The sequence below is a fragment of the Mustela lutreola genome, chromosome X (genome assembly GCF_030435805.1).
Source record: "Mustela lutreola isolate mMusLut2 chromosome X, mMusLut2.pri, whole genome shotgun sequence".
In the NCBI taxonomy this organism is placed as follows: domain Eukaryota; kingdom Metazoa; phylum Chordata; class Mammalia; order Carnivora; family Mustelidae; genus Mustela; species Mustela lutreola.
The window spans coordinates 17,739,951-17,758,635 of record NC_081308.1 but is presented as its reverse complement, the minus strand read 5'-3'; the positions used below and the strand labels follow the sequence as shown (position 1 = coordinate 17,758,635).

Sequence of the window (18,685 nt, the reverse complement as noted above, 5' to 3'; positions counted from 1 at the left end):
CTAAGTCAAACTACCTGAGGAATGCCAAACAGGTTCTTCTTAAAGGTTCTCAAAAGCCAAAGGGATCTTCTTAAAACCTAGAGACTGCTCAAACGTACACCTAAGGCAGAGGTCCTCAAAGTGTGTCCCCGGACCAGCAGCTTCAGCATTGCCGAGAACTTGCTAGAAAATCCCTAGGCTTCACCCCAGATCTCATCAATCGCAGCTGCGGGATGGGACCGAGCAGTCTATGTTAACAAGCCCTTCAGGAAGTGCTGATGCTTGTCAGGTTTGAGAACCACTGGTCCAGGAAAAGTCTATCTTCTCCTCTTTCTGCACACGCAGCTGAACCAGGGATTTCTAAATCCCAGATCAGTGCTTCTTAAACTTTAGTGTGTATATGAACCCCCCGAGGAGCTGACTAAATGACAGATGATGATTCAGTAGGTCTGGAGTGGAGCCTGATTTCTGCATTTCTAACAAGCTGCCAGGCCAGGCCTGTACTGGTCTCCATGGGTCCTACTTTGAACAAAAGGCCCCAGATGACCCTCAGCAGCACTGAGCCCTGTAAGAGGTCCACATAACAGCACATTTTCCACGCAAGCCTCTGCAAGCATATGTCCAACGAGAATCATCTCACTTTAATGTACATTGTGCTTGCTTTGTATTAAAATAAAACTGAAGACAGAAAAGATCAGAGGCTTGGATAAATCTCCAACGGTTTGCTTTCAGCCAGCCTGCTGAAAAAAAGAAAGAAAGAAAAGAAAGAGAGAGAGAGAGAGTACTGATGCAGACGATCTCCATGAGGCCAGGCCTTGCCCAGAGGAAGACCCCAAGCAAAATCTCTCTAACCCCATCCTTCCTCAGCCTCTCCCCTCCTCCCACTTTGCTCCTCAGACCGAATGAGATGGTCAACTGTCTGAGGCATCTGCAAGTCAGGAGTCGGGGGAGAGCTGAGGGAAGGACAGAGAGGAAGGGACCTCTGCAGCACCTCTCAAACAGTGATGTGCTAGTAAATGTTTCACAAATGGCTTTCCAAGAAAAAAAAAAAAAAACTTGATTTGTAGCATTTGCCAATTTCCGTGGTGTGAATATTCCCATTTCCAACTGTTCACATGAGCTCACTCAACACAGAGTTAGGAAGAGACGGGCATAACGTGAAGGACCCAGCACATCACAGCATCTTCAGGCCCTTTCCACCTTGAACACCAACACCTTGTCCTCACAGGCAGCCTCCAGCTTAGCCCTCCAAACGGCCCTGGCCCGACCGCCTACTCCCTTGAACTGCAAGGGCCAGTGCAGCCTCTGGCGCCACCTCGGGGCGGGGGGGGGGGGGGGGTCTTGTTGCTCCCGTTTTTTTGTGTGTGCCTGGCACCACAGCCTGCCGGGAGGGGGGGGGGGGGGCAGTATCACCACCCCCACAGCCACTCCTTCCGAAAGAAAAGCCTAACACGGCCAGGTCAGCAGGGGGCGCGACACAAGAGGGGAAGCCACAGTCAGGCCGTGACCCACTGAGACCAACCCTGGATAGGTTGGAACCCTGGAACCCAGGCAACGCTAGGGGAACCGACTATCGGCAAAACTAGCAGCGAACGGTCTGCAAAGGGTCTCTTTTCAATACAGCGACTTGTGTGCCAGAGGCAGGATGTAGAAATGAGGGCGACCAATTTAGACTCTCAGTTCTACCCCCTCTTCAAAGTCTGTCCTGCAGAAGTCACTTTACCTCAGTTTCCTCATCTATAAAGTGGGAACAACAATATTTTTAAAAGATCAAAGGAAACTGTTAGGCATAATGGTGTTTAACATGAATCGGTCTTCAAACCCAGTGATTCCCCCCAAAAGCACTAAATGAAAGATTCTCCAGGGGTGCTTGTTAAAATTCAGATTCCAGGGCCTCACCCCAGAACTGCTGTTCCCGCCTCTATGGAGGAGGGGCCTTGGATTCAATATTTCCACCAAGGGTCTGAGGTGATACTGCTGGCATTACTGGTCTACAGAGCACACTTTGTTTTTTTCGTGTTTTTTTTTTTTTTTAATTTAAATTCTAGTTACCACATAGTGTAATACTGGCACAGAGCACACTTTGAAGGGCAAGGCTCTCCCCCACACATCCACTAACCTACCTCTAGATTCAATTTTCACTTAGAAAATTTGTATCGAATCGCTGCTTATCTCTAAATGGTAGAATTTTAAGTAAATTTATCATTTCTTCTCTCCCTTTTCTGTATGCTTTCCTCAATGAACACATACTGCTTTTATCATAAAATATCATCTTAAAAGGAAAAGGAGCTCTTCAAAGGTGTTTAAGTGTTTCCTTAGGTAGGGATGGAAGCTAAATTTTATTCCTAGGACTTCTGCAGGCATCTTTTTTTTTTTCTTTTTACATAATTCCTGGTAAGACAGCCCTAAGTCCAAATAAGAAAATACGATTTTTAATTGTGGTCTGGCAACTAGCTTAGGAAACTGCCTTTGCAAATCTACTTGACCTTGCTGTGCTTCATCTTCTGTAGTCAAATCTGAAGAGCTTCAGGAAGATGTAAAATTCTCTTTCATGGACATTTTAAGGATCTTCTTGTCTATAGCGCTAAAGTAGGAAAGCAACCAATTCTAAAACATTCTTTAAAATATGAAAAACCACGGGGCACCTGGGTGGCTCAGTCAATTGAGCGTCTGCTGTTTGGCTCAGGTCATGATCCCAGAGTCCCAGGATTGCGCCCTGCACTGGGGCTCCCTGCTCAGCGGGGAGTCTGCTTCTCCCTCTGTCTCTCCCCCTGCTCCTGCTCTATTTCTCTCTCTCATTCTCTCTCTATATATATCAAATAAATAAATAAAATCTTTACAAAATAATAATAAATAAGTAAAATAAGAATAACCAAGGTGCCTGGGTGGCTCAGCCAGTTAAGGTTAAGCAGTTAATTGTCCACTGTGTCCCACTCTTGATTCTGGCTCAGGTCCTGATCTCAGGGTCGTGGGATTGAGCCCTGCCGTGTGGTCATGTTCTGCGCAGAGTCTGCTTGTCTCCCTCCCTCTGCTCCTCACCACCGCGCCCCCATGCCACACACGCGTGCTCTCTCTCTCTCAAATAAATAGATAAAGCCTTTAAAATACATATGAAATAAGAAAAACCAGACAGTTCCTGAAGTTATTTCATCAGTGCAATTTTTCTACAGCTCTCAGAGTACTCTTATTCAACACAGGTCCTTCCCTATATTGCAACAAAGTGACTTACTGCTGAAAAGAAAGCAGGAAAAAAAGCAGCCAAGGGCCAAGAATGAACTGGAAAAAAAAGAGATGCTCGTATAGAAATCTCAGAAAATAACATCATTACATAAGTAGTTCCTAAAAGTAGGAAACAATTGAGGCTTTCAGAGAGAAAAATACGGAGAAAGGCCAAAAATAAGGGGCAGAAACATTGTGTATCTGCTGCTATCATAGCAAATAAATGACACCAGACTATGTTTGGGGCCAATTTGTCACAAAGGGCACCACCATTTTCCCTAAAACTCTTTTGAGGTAACTTTCTTTAACAACAGGACTCCAAGGATGGGAGAGGGACGGCCTGATAATTTAAAAGGAAAAACAGAAGTCATGGTAAAATACACAAGAAAGCTCTTACTTCTTCCTCTCAGAGCCCAATATCCTAAACAAATCCTTAAAGTACTGCGGGACACGGACGACCACGTTCTCTGAGGGGCTAATGTCTTTTAGGCCGGGGTAGAGTTTCACATCGATGACCTTCTTGATGTAGCCCAGCCAGTCAAACTGAGGAGAGAGACAGAAAAACACAGAGTGAGGGGACATCTGCCGGGCAGTAAGCAAGGAGAAGGGCAAAGACAGCTGACTGAACATGCTCCACGGCCTGTCATTTCTGACCAAATAGTTAGAGATGTAACTGCTCAGCTCTAGAAAAGAAACTTCTGGTCACAGGCTACCCAGACCTACCGCCTGTATCACACACTTCCCGTGCGTTCTGTACCATCCGCCCGAAGACAGCACATTCCCGCCCTTTCCCTTCCCCCCACGCTCCTCCCCGCCCCCCCCAATGCTTCCCCCCCCCCACTCCTCTCCCTCTCCCGCTGGCCCTCACACCCCGCCAGCCCACAGCACTCTTCACTCAAGGATACACACGGATGCTTCAGGCCAGGCTACGCTACTGGTCTCCCCTCTGGGGCAGCTTTACTTATGCAGGGGGGAACTAGGAAAACAATATGTGTCCCCTCCAGAGCATGACTCTCTGGGCATTTGTAGCTGGCGACCCCAAAAGTCATTTCCAGCCTTTTTTTTTTTTTTTTTAACCTCCCTTGCCTGCATCCACTACTGAACTGGAAAACCAGTTACTCAGTCGCAGCCTCCCCTGTAAGCAGGGATGGCCACAGGCCCCAGTCCTACTTAAGACACAAAGGGAAGACATCTGGGAATATGCTGGAAAGGCTTTGGTATTTTTTCCTGGTAAAACAGAGAAACCTATCACTGGCCCTTCCCCTTTCTTGCTGGCTGATGGCAGACGTGATATGCGGAGCTACCGTAGCCACCTCGAAAGCCTGAGTCATCAAACGGGAGGTCAAGAAGCCGGCACACTAAGGAGAGCTGAGTGGAAAGAACAAACGTGGTTCTTTGACAACACTGTGCAACAGCAAAAGCAACACCAACAACCACCTCCGTCTAGACCTCGGTCATGTAAGAAAATGGGCTTTAAGTTTTTAAGCCACTCTTGGAAAGGTTTTCTGTTCCCCACAGGAGGAAGCACCCTAATGCACCGGCAGGGGATATTTTAGGTGGTGACTCACGAACATGATGATAACCACTAAGACTGATGGTAGGTTTCACAAAGGCAAAAACTCATACACAGAGGATGTACAATCGCTTGTAAAATGACCAGTTAAGATAACATTTCCTAGATCATTTTCACCAACCTGGGGAATCATAGCACTCAGCTGGGAAATGTTCATTTTGTTGTACATGGCCTCGCTGGTTCGGTTTTCATGTGGAATCATTATCTGTTGGAAAGAGACTTCGGTTATTTTTTCAAATGAACCATTTCTTGATGCATGACCACGTTCTACATGTGCCAAAACATCTGCCGAGTATCATAAAGCTTTTCAAGATTTTGGTGCAGTGCTCCACTTGGGAGAGAGAGGGGAAAAAAAGCCATCACTTCAGGCAAAATTAACATGAAGATAATAAAAAGAATCTTTCCTGTCCCGTTCAGTGTGAAACACTGCCCTCAATCCAAAAATAACTTCCTAAATCCATTCCTCACCTCTAATGTGGATGGATAAAAGTCTATTCCTGGCGCAGGTCTGACAGCCAAACTGAGATTACGCAACTGAGACAAACACTCCACCTCCACCTGTGGGATCCAGAAAAGGACCCAAAGCGCTCATGAACCACAGGCCATCCCTCATTCCTTGGGACACATTTTTACTAAAGAGCACTAGACTACCTGGATACCGCCGCCACCTGTGATCATTCTGTTAACAGCTCATCACATTACCTCCCCTTCCCTCTTCCCTCTGCTTTCTCCGACCTTGAGACCCACCCCTGTCACCACTGCTCGAGGAATGAGTTCAGTTACCACTCAAACACATATTTGCAAGTCTGTATCTCCAACCTTCACTCTTGACACTTTCTATTCCTAATACTCGTGCTCCTGGCCACTGTGCCAACACCAAATCTAAGCTGTGTTGAATCAAAGAAAAGTAGCAATGATTATCTTCCTCAAGGGCCATCTTAATCACTTCTGTGGACAGGAAGGAGCTCCTCATAGTCCTAAACCACACCGTGCTCTTAAGGTCCTCCATCCTCTGGCTCCCTTGCATTAAACTTGCCGCCTTCTACCTCACACCTCACACAGGACTCTCCTACCCGGGCACCCCCATCCACCATCACTACTCCCACAGTTTGAACTAAAATTCAAGACTTGGCCCAAATTCATTTTCTCAGTCAAGCCTTTCCAATTAAACTCTACTTGGCTCCAATCACAAGGGCCACTCGATCAGTGTGCCCTCCCTTTGTGAACACTTCTCTCTAGCTGGTATTGGTTAAATGCACACTTACATGGCTATATTTCCAAGGACGTTTTTGTGCTTGGCTAGGCTGTCCTGTCTCTCTAGCTTCAGAAGTTTCCCTAGTACTACGTGTTCCACTAATTTTGAATGGCCTAGGGGTATAAAACATGGAAGTAAGAGTTACCGGCTGGCCAAAAATCCGTGCACCACAGATTCTTGAAGACAGAAGTCCCACAGGGCTGAGTGACGGACATCTGCCCCCTCTTTTCTATGCTTCAGTGCCCTCGGCTTCTCCCCCCTCACCCTCCACAGGAGAGAGTTCATGAATCTTTCAAAAAGCTTCCTGGCTCTATCTGAATCATTGCCTCAGAGAATATCCATACTCCTCCCTCCCCCACTAGGGCTCACAGCCCCAGATTGAAGCCCTTTGGCCTCAGAGCTGTTTTCAGCTCCCTGCCAACTACGTTTCCCCCCCCCCCCCCCCACCGCATGGATTTGTCACTTCATTTAGCCTCTCAACAATTCCCAGTCTTGCCTCAGCCCAGCTGTTTTTAGTTCCCTTTTTGGTCCAAATCCCTGGCTCAGGGCAAGGCCTCCCCCCGCTACACCAGAGCTTCAGTCCAAATTAGAGCTCTGGGTCTCCTATTTGCCTGGGAAGGGAATCCAGATGGCCTCTAGACATGGCTCAGAGGCCCGGTCTTTGACTCCAGAACATCTGCAGCAGTGTTCACACAGCCTTCAAAGGTGACATGCATGAACGAACTTTCTGCTCCGCAAGTAAGAGTTTAGAGCGATGTATGCATGTACATCACTGCAGCTGAGAGAAACTACTTCCTCCTGACCCTTATCAATCATCCCTACTTCATACCTCAACACCCTCCCACCACCTCATCAAGCACAAAACCAAGCAACACCTGGACTCACATCCAACTAAGGGTTTCATTTGTTCCCTCTGGTCCTAAGAATAGACAGGGATTTTGCACTTTGGTTCTTCTACCAAAGAAGTTACGTTCTGAACAAAGTTAAACCTGTGAGAATTTCTCATTATTTGCCCTCAAGTTTGTTCTTGGGTCTCTACCCTGAGCCTGAACTTAAGGCAACTTACAAAGAACTGAGCATGTGCCATAATGACATTTAAGTGGGGCAAGAAAAGAATAAAAAACAGGGTTAGGTACAAGGAAGCACCAGAATGGTCGCTAAACAATGCTTACGAGCATGTCCTCTACACTTTCTTCATCCAACTGTATATCCAGAATTAGGAAGGGTGAACAGACTTCCCAAAGCCCCGATTTTAGGTCAGACTGAGCCTGAGTGGAACTGGTATAAAAGGTAAATGAAAAATAACCTTCACTCAGGCCAAATCAATATGAATTTCTTAACTAACTATTCTTCTCTAGGATCCACACAGAAGTCTTTCAGGAAAAGGTAGTCAGAGGATCTCCCAGATGCTGTTCTTTGGCCATGGCTGGGGGGTATATGGCCCTTGGACTTAAAGCAGGGAGGCAGAAGGAAAGAAGAGCTCTTCTTTCTGTCATGATTCTTCTTCCTGTTCCTTTCCAGAGCGGATGCTATGAGCTCTACCTTGGACCCAAAGGACAATGCCACAGAATGTCATTTTTATATATATTTTCACTTATGGTATACTTCTTTTAAAATAAGGAGAAGGAAAAAAAAGAGTTTACATTAAGACTTACCTCGGCTATCTTAATTTCCAGTCTAAGCACTGACTTCATGTCATGCTCCGCTCGGGAGCTATTAGCTCCCAAAAGCACAGCCGTGTCCACCATGAACTTGTAAAGGGCATCCCGATACTGTAAGAGATAAAGAAGCAAGTGACCATGACAGCCTATTAGAAAGTACGTTTCAGGGACAGAGAAGAGCAAAAACAGCAGGTGGAAGTAAATGTTCTTCAATATCACTCTATACTCAGGCATGGGGCAAAACGAACCATCCACCAACCACTTTGGGACAAAGAAGAGTGGCAGCTACGGGGGGGCTGCTTCCATGAGAGACAAAGACACCAGCCACCAAGGATCAAGGGAACTAGTTTTCTGGCAACCAGTGATATTATAGATACATGAAACATCTCCAAATAAGCCCAGAATGGAAAGTTAAAGGTCAGACTCCTCTTTCCAGGCAATGAGGTTTTAATAAAATAATGGGAAAGAAGAGGTGCTAAAAGCAGGAGGAATTATCCATGAAGACTAGTGGAAACTGATTGATTCTCTTCCAGCTCAATGTATCCAACTTCACACTAAGCAATAAAGGACCAGTGATTGCAGCCCTATGTCTCTTCAGTTTTGTATGGATTTTAGAAAGTTCTCCTCACTACTCAGGGAAAAAAGAAAGAAGAGAGGAATGATAAAGAGAAACCCAGCAAATATCAAATACAGTGTTTGTAAACCTATTTTCAGGCTATTCATATGGCACTGGAGAGGCAACTTTCTCTGTGGAAACTGTAGAATCTTGTTGAGGGTAACCTCTCCTTTCAGACATATTTGTGAGAACTCAATACACCACATCATAAACTATTGCACAGTTGTGCTATGGGACTACGATTTCCTTACATCTTGATTCTATATGCTATTCTTGCTATGCTTATGACCTCGAAACTTATACAGTCCTTGGCATATAGCAGGGTCTTAATAAATATTTGCTAATCAGTAAGCAAGCTTTGCAAATAATCTTTTTTTTTTTTAAGATTTTATTTTTTTGAAAGAGATCACAAGTAGATGGAGAGGCAGAGAGAGAGAGAGAGAGAGAGAGAAGCAGGCTCCCTGCTGAGCAGAGAGCCCCATGCGGGACTCAATCCCGGGACCCTGAGATCATGACCTGAGCCGAAGGCAGCAGCTTAACCCACTGAGCCACCCAGGCGCCCTGCAAATAATCTTAATCAGAAACAATGCTTTCTAATTCTCAACTCAAGTTAAGAAATTATTTATTCTATTAACACATGTAGAGGATGTCTTGCTAGGCATTCTGTGCTTATGGGGGGGCACAGATGAAAAAATTACATACTGCATGTGTCTGGTTCTCAGTGTGTAATCCAGTGATGGCAATAAACATGAAATTACTAACTGCAGCGTTAGAGACACCAAAATCAGTTCCTTAACAAAGCTGCTAAGCGTTTGGGAACTCAAAGAGTAGAGAAGAATTGCAGACTGGAGAAATGAGCATAGAGCACTGGAAGGAGCAGTGAGGAGCCCTCCTGTGCGGTGCACAAGCTGCCTTTATTGGGAGAAAAACCAAAGTAAATGAGGCTGCAAACATGCTCTGGGATCACGTCATGAAGAGGCCTTGGATTCCCTCTAAGGAATTCGGAGCCTAGCATGTGAGCAAAAAGCATGCTGAGAGCTACGCTCTAAGAAGAGAATTTGTCCATTGGGGCTAAGGAGGCAGTGAAACAAAGGGGAGGAGGTAACGGTTAAAAGCTACTTGTAGTCAAGACGAGAGTTAACATCGAGTACCTAGAGCAGTAAAGACAGAGCGGGGACCAGAGGGAACAGAGATTTTGGAAGTAGAATCCACAGGACTTGACTGATTGGTTACATGGTTTCAAGCCTGGTTGCTGATAGAGTGGTGACTCCAAAAAAAAGGTAGGTGCCCGCAGACTGGCAAAAGTTCCTTCTATCCACTGTTGAACAATACAAACATGCCAATCTTCTTTGATGAGTGTCCTCACCGAGGAAGTTGCCTAAGATCTTACCTAGCTTCCTGCCCTCTAGAACCTTCTAGATACAAGGTTTAGTATCAGCAAAGGGGCAGGGACTTTCCTTGGGATCCAACACTTCCCAGTCTAAGTTCTTATATTCTTAGGCTGGCCCAGAAACCAGTGAACTCCCTAGTCAAGGATCCCCTGGGTCTGGGACTCCTTTGGAAATTCAACCATGTTTCCAAAATGAATTTAAAGTGTCAGGAATGAAGCAACTCTACTCCAATCTCCAGGAAACTAGTAGGTTTCCCAGCTACCCAGGCGCCCCCCATCTGGCTCTCATTAACCTTGGATTAACCCATGGCATCTGTTAAGAAAACAGATTCCGGGGTCCCACTTCAAGTCTCCTACATGGGCCTCTCCTGGGCTGCAGCCCAAGAATCAACATTTAACAGGATGTTCCCAGTGATTCTTAAGCCATACGATTTGAGAGCCACTCACTGACTATGTGAACCCAGGAAAATCCCACAGTTTACTTCTGCAATGTACAGTGAGCTCTCTACAGTTCTAAGGAAAGGTTGCAGGCTCATTTCTTGGTTGCTTCATTTGGGTGTGCTGTCTCCCCGGCTCCATCATGAGGGCAGGGAGCCTTGATGTCCAGACTTCCCAAAGAGAGGGAGTGCCATTTGTTTGAGTGAATAAAAAGCCTCTGCTTCCTGCATTGGCAACATGGTCATTAAACAGTCACGCTGTTCATTTCCAATAAAGAGTCAGGGATTTTAGAACAATTTATGAACCCAACAACAGTCTGACAGGGCACAGTGTCGAATATGAGGAAAACTTACAGACTTGGCTTCTGTGGTATTATCCAAGTAGTCTTCCCTCACGGCTAGGGAGAGAGTTGCTTGGTCCAGCTGTTGAAACAAAGCAGAAAGCATTCTGCTTATAATAGAAATTCTTACCAACCACTTTAACAATAATCATGGAATCTGCATCCCAGGGAGAGTCTGAGTCTCTGTCACCAGTACAGAAACAGTTCCCTGCACTCAGAGCGACAGGCAAAACATAGTTCAGCAAAGACAGAAATCAGAAAGTATCAGAGACTGGCCCCTACTTCATAGATTCTAACCCTTTTGAGGCTCTACCAATACTGAATAGCATCAAAGTTATCTGAACTGAAATAGGTCTTAGAGATGCTTTGGTTTTCCCCCTGCTTGTGGAGAAACAAAAGCCAAAGAAATAGGTGACTTTTCCAAGGTAACATGGCCGGGCAGAGCTCAGAGGAGAATCACTGTCTCCTGTCACCAGATCCAGTATTCTCCACACTGCAGTATTTTACAAAATTGCCAATCCAGAAGGAGTTGATTATCCAGATTTTCTACCTCCATACCCCTAAAATATTGTTCTGCATTGATTGATTTTTTTTTTAATTTTAAAGGAATCAAATAATTCCGCTTTGAGAAATCTCTGCAAAATTTAGAACTCTCTCTGGAAAGTTTAGGATAGGTGATAAAAATACAAATAATAATCAGACAATAAAATAATTGGAGTTATTATGGAAAAGTAAAGCATAATTTCTCAAATTAAACAATTTCACACCTTAAAGGCAATCAAAGGGGAAAAGACAGTCTTTTTGAAGAATGTGTTAAAACAACTGGACATCCATTTTCAGAAAAAAAGAAAAAATGGACCTTGACCCATACCTCACATCTTACACAAAAAATAACTCAAAATGGATCATAGACCTAAACGTAAAACTTAAAACTATGAAACATCTAGAAGAAAATACAGGGGGAGCTCTTGTGATTTTATTTATTTACTTGAGAGAGAGAGAGAACACAGAGGGAGAAGAAGATGACTTCCCACTTAGCAGGGAGCCCAATACAGGACTTGCTCTCAGGACCCTGAAATCACGACCTAAGAAGCCAAGGTCAGACACTTAACCAACTGAGCCACCCAGGTGACCCTAGACAGAGTTATTAGACATAGTACCAAAATCACAGTCCATAGAAGAAAAAAGAAATTGGACTGCATCATCATTAAAAAAATTTTGCTCTGTGAATGACACTGTCAAAATAAAAAGAGCTATAGACAGAGACAAAATATTTAAAAACTACATATATGAAAAAGGATTTATATATAAAGAGCCCTCAACATGCAACAGTAAGAAAACAACCCTTTTTAAAAGCAAGCAAAAGATCTGAAGAGACAATTCGCCCAAGATATGAAGATGGAAAGTAAGTTCACAGCACTAATAATTGGGAAAATGTAAGTCACAAACAAGACAATACCACTACCTGTCATTACAATGGCAAAAACAAACAAACAAGCAAAACCTGACAATGTAAAAGCTGTCTAGGAGGTAGAAAAACTGCATCAGTCGCACACTGCTGGTGGGAACGCAAAAGGGCAAAGCCACTTCAGAAACCAGTTTGAGGGGCACCCTCTCCCACTCCCCCTGCTTGTGTTCCCTCTCTTGCTGTGTCTCTCTCTGTCAACAAAATAAATAAAATCTTTAAAAAAGAGAGAGAGAGAGAGAGAGAGAAACCAATTTGACAGTTTTTTGTTTTGTTTTGTTTTGTTTTTTTGGTCATAGAGAGAGAAGTGAGAGCAAGCACAGGCAGACAGAGAGGCAGGCAGAGGCAGAGGGAGAAGCAGGCTCCCCGCCAAGCAAGGAGCCCGATGTGGGACTCGATCCCAGGACTCTGGGATCATGACCTGAGCCGAAGGCAGCTACTTAACCAACTGAGCCACCCAGGCGTCCCAATTTGACAGTTTCTTAAAAAGTTAAACATACACTTACATATGACCTAGCAATCCCACTCCCAGGGAGTTATCTAAGAGAAATAAAAACTTCATGCTCCCACAAAAACCCACATGTAACTCTACTCATCATCGCCAAAGACTGGAAACAATCCAAAAGCTCTTCAACTGGTGAAAGGAGAAACTGTGACACACTCCGGAGCAGTCTTCAGCCACAAGAAGGAATGAACTACTGATACATGGAACAACACAGGCAAGTTTTACTCACATTCTGAGAAAGGCAAAACTACAGGGACAGAGAACAGTGTTTAAGGATGGGGAAAGTGGTTAACTACAAAGGGGCAACATGAGGGAATTTTGTGGGGGGGGTGATGGAACTGCTGTGTGACTCTATGCACTTGTCTAAACTTCTAGAGGCACCTGGGTGGCTCAGTCGGTGAAGTGTCTGCCTTCAGCTCGGGTTATGATCCTGGCATCCTGGGACACAGCCCTCTCTTTGGGCTCCCTCCTAAGTGGGAAGGCTGCTTCTCCTTCTCCCTCGGCCCCTCCCCCAAACTGTGCTCTCACACACACGCATGCACACTTTCTCAAATGAATAAAAATTCTTTAAAAAAAAAAACCCTTATAGACACATGCATCACAAAAAGTTAATTTCATTGTACGTAAATTTAAAAATAAGTATTATTTTTTAAGTTCCAGAATCTTCTCTAAATCTATGGCTGTTCTTTCTTGAGTTTCAGCAACTGCCTAGAGACTGAATAAAACAAATCCCAACAGCAGATTTTCTAAATTTAAATCTGATTCACACAGAAAAAAGTTAAGTCAAATTAAGAACATACAAAATCTAAGTAACACCTCAAAAATTAGTAGCAACTGAATAGAAACTGGATCCTACATGCCTGTATCATTAATTTATGTAACTCTACATTATTTTTATCTATGTATTCTAGTTCTTGATTTTACTGTATCTCAACTATTTTCTTTTTTTCTTTAATACGTAAGATTGGTATAGGATCACAGTTTTCCATGAGGAACTCCTTCATATGCAACAAATACTACAAAGACCAAGTTAAGAACACGGAGGGCATGGGGAGATGGAAAGTAGAAGGAAGTTGGGAGAAATCGGAGGAGGGAGATGAAGCATGAGAAACTGTGGACTCTGAGGAACAAACTGAGGGTTTTGGGGGGGTGAGGGTTGGGTGAGCCTGGTGGTGGGTATTAAGGAGGGCATATTGCATGGAGCACTGGGTGTGGTGCATAAACAGTGAATTTTGGAACACTGAAAAGAAATTCCAAATAAATAAATAAATAGGGTTAAAAAAAGAGTTAGTGATGTTATGAAAATTCAAAGAAAAACACTGCTCTTCTTTCAAAGAGAAAAAAAAGAAATTTTCATAACATCTATCTTGCCTGCATGTATTACTAAAATCTTTAAATTGTGTGTTCAACCATCTTCTCTAATTGGCCCCACACAACCACATCATAAGCCAGCCTGGCTTCATCCTACTAAAACTCCCAATCTACCACCATTTCTTCCAAAAATTAAGTAAGCCAGAATCGTGAAACACAATATTATGATTAAGATGCTTTGGATTTCAATTAGATCTGGACAACTTGGAGCAGTCTTTGGAGATTCAGTCTCATAGGAAAGGAAACTAAATAGACAACATCAAGAAAGCCAAAGCTTCCCTCTGAAGAAATGAAGTTAAATTCACTTGTTGTAAAAGTTTGGATGACTCAAGAGAAGTTACTGGACCTTTTTTCAACCTCTACATTATTATGGTTTCCAGGAAACATTTTAAATACACCAAACAGAATAAGGTCTGACAACTAAATCTCTTTAGAAACATACAAACTCTTGAGGCAAAAGACTTTCTCAAGAGACCAACATTAGGACACTGCGTTATTGCAGGTTTTTTAATCCTTGTGTTTACAAATGATCTGAACATCCCAAGTAGAAAATAAAGTATGTGTTTAGGAAATCCAACATATTGAACTCAAAGATGATTTTTTTTTCTCTAACTACAACAAACCTCAGGTTAGGAAACAAAGCACTAATGCAAAAAGAAACATCTGCCAAATTAAGATTTAGGGGGAAAAAAGGCAAAGCAAACTTGGAAACTTTATTTCCAAGAGGGTCTCTCCTTGTCATTCTTACAGATTTTGCTAAAAAGTCAGAGAAAAAGCAGGCCACTAATGATGACTTAAAGTCAGTTTCAGTAACACATACTTAGACAACCTGGTCTTCCAAATGTTTTTTCAGGATCCCACATATTCAAGTCCGTTGTTGTCCCTAAAGTCCTCATTCTTATTATCTCCTTACATAAAATAAACCCAAACCCACATGGCAAGGTATGTTTGGGGGCTTTCACTTCTGTTGTTTCCTATATTTGTTTAATTTCCTTTCTCCCATTTCAGCCTGTGACAAGTCCTATGCCATCTCCCCACAGGGCAGCTTGACAGAAGACCCTGGGTGGGTCTGGGCAACCCCTGCTCACCAAACTGCCTGGCCTTGGCATGGTGATGCTTCTGCCCACTGGAGAGGTGCCTTTTTTCTTTACCCAAAAGTACCACCTGCTCACCCAAAGGAATCACCACAGTGCTGTGCCTTCCCAAAGAGAGTCCTTTCTCTTAAGAGGGAGGAACAAAGAGCCAGGGGAATACAACAACACAGAATTCTTGCCCTTTTTCCCCATGATTCTTTAGTCTTTCAAAATTAAATTTTTAATTTTTTTAATTTTCGTTATTTTCTTTTTCTATATTTTGAAATTTTTCCTCTTTCCTATTTCAACCTATCTTAACTATTTTATCTTATCAATACCTTTTTTAAAAAATCCTTTTTAATTTCCATTTTTATAGTCATATCCTATCCCTTCATTGTATTTAACCATATTTTTTATAGACATGTAAATTTTTCTTTCTTTAAAATTTTGGGATACAATTTCCTCTAACATACTAAAATATAACATAAATATAGCATATGGCTTTGTTGTAGTCTCCAGCCAGATCATACTTTCTCCTTTTTTTTTTTCAACCAAGTGCTTATCTTATCAATTCCTTTGCTAAAATCTTTTCTAATTTTCATCCTTATAGTCATATGCTATCCCTTCATCATGTTTATCCTTACTTATAAACATTTATGTTTTTTATTCTTTAAAATCTGGGGAGGCAGTTTCTTTTTTTAAGATTTCATTTATTTATTTGACAGACAGAGATCACAAGTAGGCAGAGAGGCAGGCAGAGAGAGAGGATGAAGCAGGCTCCCTGATGAGCAAAGAGCCCAATGCGGGGCTCGATCCCAGGACCCTGGGATCACGACCCGAACTGAAGGCAGAGGCTTTAACCCACCAAGCCACCCAGGCACCCCAGGAGGCAGTTTCTTCTAACAGACCAAAATACACCCAAAATCAAGTGTGTGACTCTGTTCTATTCACCAGCCTAATCATATATTTTTTCCCCTTTCTTCTCCCCCTGGTTTCAGGTTTCTTCCAATTTGGTTAGTGTATATTTTTCTGGGGCCGTTGTTACCCTTTTAGCATTTTGTTATGTCATTCATCTGTTCTTCTCTGGACAAAATAACAAGACAGAAAAAAAACCTAAAAAGAAAAAAAAAGCAGTATAGACTGCTGGGGACCTAATCAATATGGACATTAGTAAGATGTCAGAACTAGAGTTCAGAATGATGACTGTAAAGATGCAAGCCAGGCTTGAAAAAAGTATAGAAGTTACTAGAGAATCCCTTTCTGGAAAAATAAAAACTCCTTTCTGGAGAAATAAAAGAACTAAAATCTAACCAAGTTGAAATTAAAAAAAAAAAAGCTATTAATGAGATGCAATAAAAAATGGAGACTCTTGCTGCTAGGCTAAAAGAGGCAGAAGAGATAATTAGTGATATAGAAGACCAAATGATGGACAATAAAGAAGCTGAGAAAAAGAGAGACAAACAACTACTGGACCATGAGGAGAAAATTCAAGAGATAAGTGATACCATAAGATAAAATAATATTAAATAATTGGTATCCCAGAAGAAGAAAGAGAAAGGGGACAGAAGGTATATTGGAGCAAATTATAGTAGAGAATTTCCCTAATTTGGTGAAGGGAACAAGCATCAAAATCCAGGAGGTACAGAGAATCCCCCTCAAAATCAATAAAAATAGGTCAATACTCCATCATCTAAGAGTAAAACTTAAAGGCTCAGAGTCAAAAAGAAAATCCTAAAAGCAGCTCAGGACAAGAAGACTATAAACTACAAAAGTAGAAATACTGATTGGCAGCAGACCTATCCACAGAGACCTGGCAGGCCAGAAAGGACTGAAATCATATATTTAGAGCACTAAAGGAGGAAAAAAATATGCAGCCAAGAGTTCTATATCCAGCTAGGCTGTCACTGAAAATAGAAGGAGAAATAAAAAGCTTCCAGGACAAACAAAAACTAAAACAATTTTGCAAGCACCAAACCAGCCCTACAGGAAATATTGAAAGGGGTCCTCTAAGCAAAGAGGGAGCCTAAAAGTAACAGACCAGAAAGGAGCAGAGACAATGAACAGTCACCTTAGAGGCAATACAATGGCACTAAATTCATCTCTTTCAATAGTTAGTCTGAATGTAAATGGGCTACATGCCCCAATCAAAAGACACAGGGTATTAAAATGGATTAACAAAAAAACAAAAAACAAAATTAGACCAGAGCACCTAGGTGGCTCAGTGGGTTAAAGCCTCCGCCTTTTGCTCAGGTCTTGACCCCAGGGTCCTGGGATCGAGCCCTGCATCAGGCTCTCTGCTCAGCAGGGAGCCTGCTTCCCCCTCTCTCTCTGCCCGCCTCTCTGCCTACTTGTGATCTCTGTCTGTCAAATAAATAAATAAAATCTCTAAAAACAAACAAACAAACAAAAACAAGAGCCATTGACATCCTTCTGCAAGAAACTCATTTTAGACCTGAAGACACCTCCAGATTTAAAGTGAGGGGGTGGAAAACAATTTACCATGCTAATGGACATCAAAAGAAAGCTGGGGTGGCAATCCTTAAAATAGACAAATTAGATTTTAAGCCAAAGACTATAATAAGAGGTGAGGAAGGACACTATATCACACTTAAAGGGTCTGTCTAACAAAAAGATCTAACAATTTTAAATATCTATGCCCCTAACATGGGAGCCTCATTATATTAATATATAATAATATATACTAGTATCTATAAACCAATTAATAACAAAATCAAAGAAACACATCAACAATCATACAATAATAGTATGGGACTTCAACACCCTACTCACAGCAAAGGACAGATAATCTAAGCAGAAGATCAACAAGAAAATAAAGGCTTTCAATGATACATTGGACCAGATGGACATCACAGATACATTCAGAACATTCTATCTCAAAGCAACAAAATACACATTCCTCTCTAGTGCAAATGGAACATTCTCCAGAATAGATCACATCCTGGCTCACAAAGTAGATCTCAACTAAAAAATTTTAAAAAGTTGACTTACAGCAGAAGAGAGTAATATACTCTTAATAGCTGTTCTACTTCTACGACTTGATCATCAATATATCACTAATATTTGATGGTTTGACAAAGGACAGAACTAGGAGGAAAAAATTAGTGATTCAATAAAGTTTTCATTATTAGTCAAAGAAATTATGGAAGTGAGGTGCCTGGGTGGCTCAGCTGGTTGAGCATCTGCCTTTGGATAAGGTCATGATCCTGGAGTCCCAGGATCAAGACCCACATCAGGCTCCCTGCTCAACAAGGTGTCTGATTCTCCCTCTGCCTCTGGCCCTCCCTTCACTCCTGCTCTCTTTCACTCATTCTCTCAAATAATTAAGTTTTTAAAAATCTTAAGAGGAAAAAGTAACTATGGAAGCACAAAAAAAAAGAGTAGGATCAAGACACAAAACAATTTTACGAAATGTATTTGAATCCTTGCCAAGCTGTGTCATTGATGAATCTTTCAGTATTATTTCTCTGTCAGGGGAATGAGGAGGTGTGGGGAAGAGCAGAGCTCAGAAAGTCTTTGTAGCTTGCTCCCCACTGGAATTTAGGGACCCCACACATGCTCAGAGTAGATATTTGAGGACCAGGTCAGAGATGACTTAAATTTACCCACCAGCTTCCTGAAAGGCTGACAAAATTGGTTTGTTCATGATTTACACTATGCAAATCGGGAGGAAGGAATATTCTAGATCCCGAAGTTCAACAGAATTTTTATCCTCTTATTCCACTAAGGTAGGATGAGTCTCTCTCCTCGGAAAGACAACCCAAAAGGCTGACCTTGGACTG

The 18,685-nt window shown here is 42.5% G+C and overlaps 1 protein-coding gene across 2 annotated transcripts in view; it reads right to left on the bottom strand.

The window, feature by feature from the left end:
• Nucleotides 1-18,685, bottom strand: part of PHEX (phosphate regulating endopeptidase X-linked) — a 211,781-nt gene that overhangs the window by 153,744 nt on the left and 39,352 nt on the right. For both annotated transcript variants that reach the window (XM_059157512.1, XM_059157511.1), the window contains exons 6-9: nucleotides 10,485-10,553; nucleotides 7,682-7,798; nucleotides 4,893-4,976; nucleotides 3,596-3,741 (exon numbers count right to left, since the gene is read on the bottom strand). In XM_059157512.1, the coding sequence (XP_059013495.1) occupies nucleotides 3,596-3,741; nucleotides 4,893-4,976; nucleotides 7,682-7,798; nucleotides 10,485-10,553 (416 nt within the window). The remainder of the gene's footprint in view (nucleotides 1-3,595; nucleotides 3,742-4,892; nucleotides 4,977-7,681; nucleotides 7,799-10,484; nucleotides 10,554-18,685) is intronic.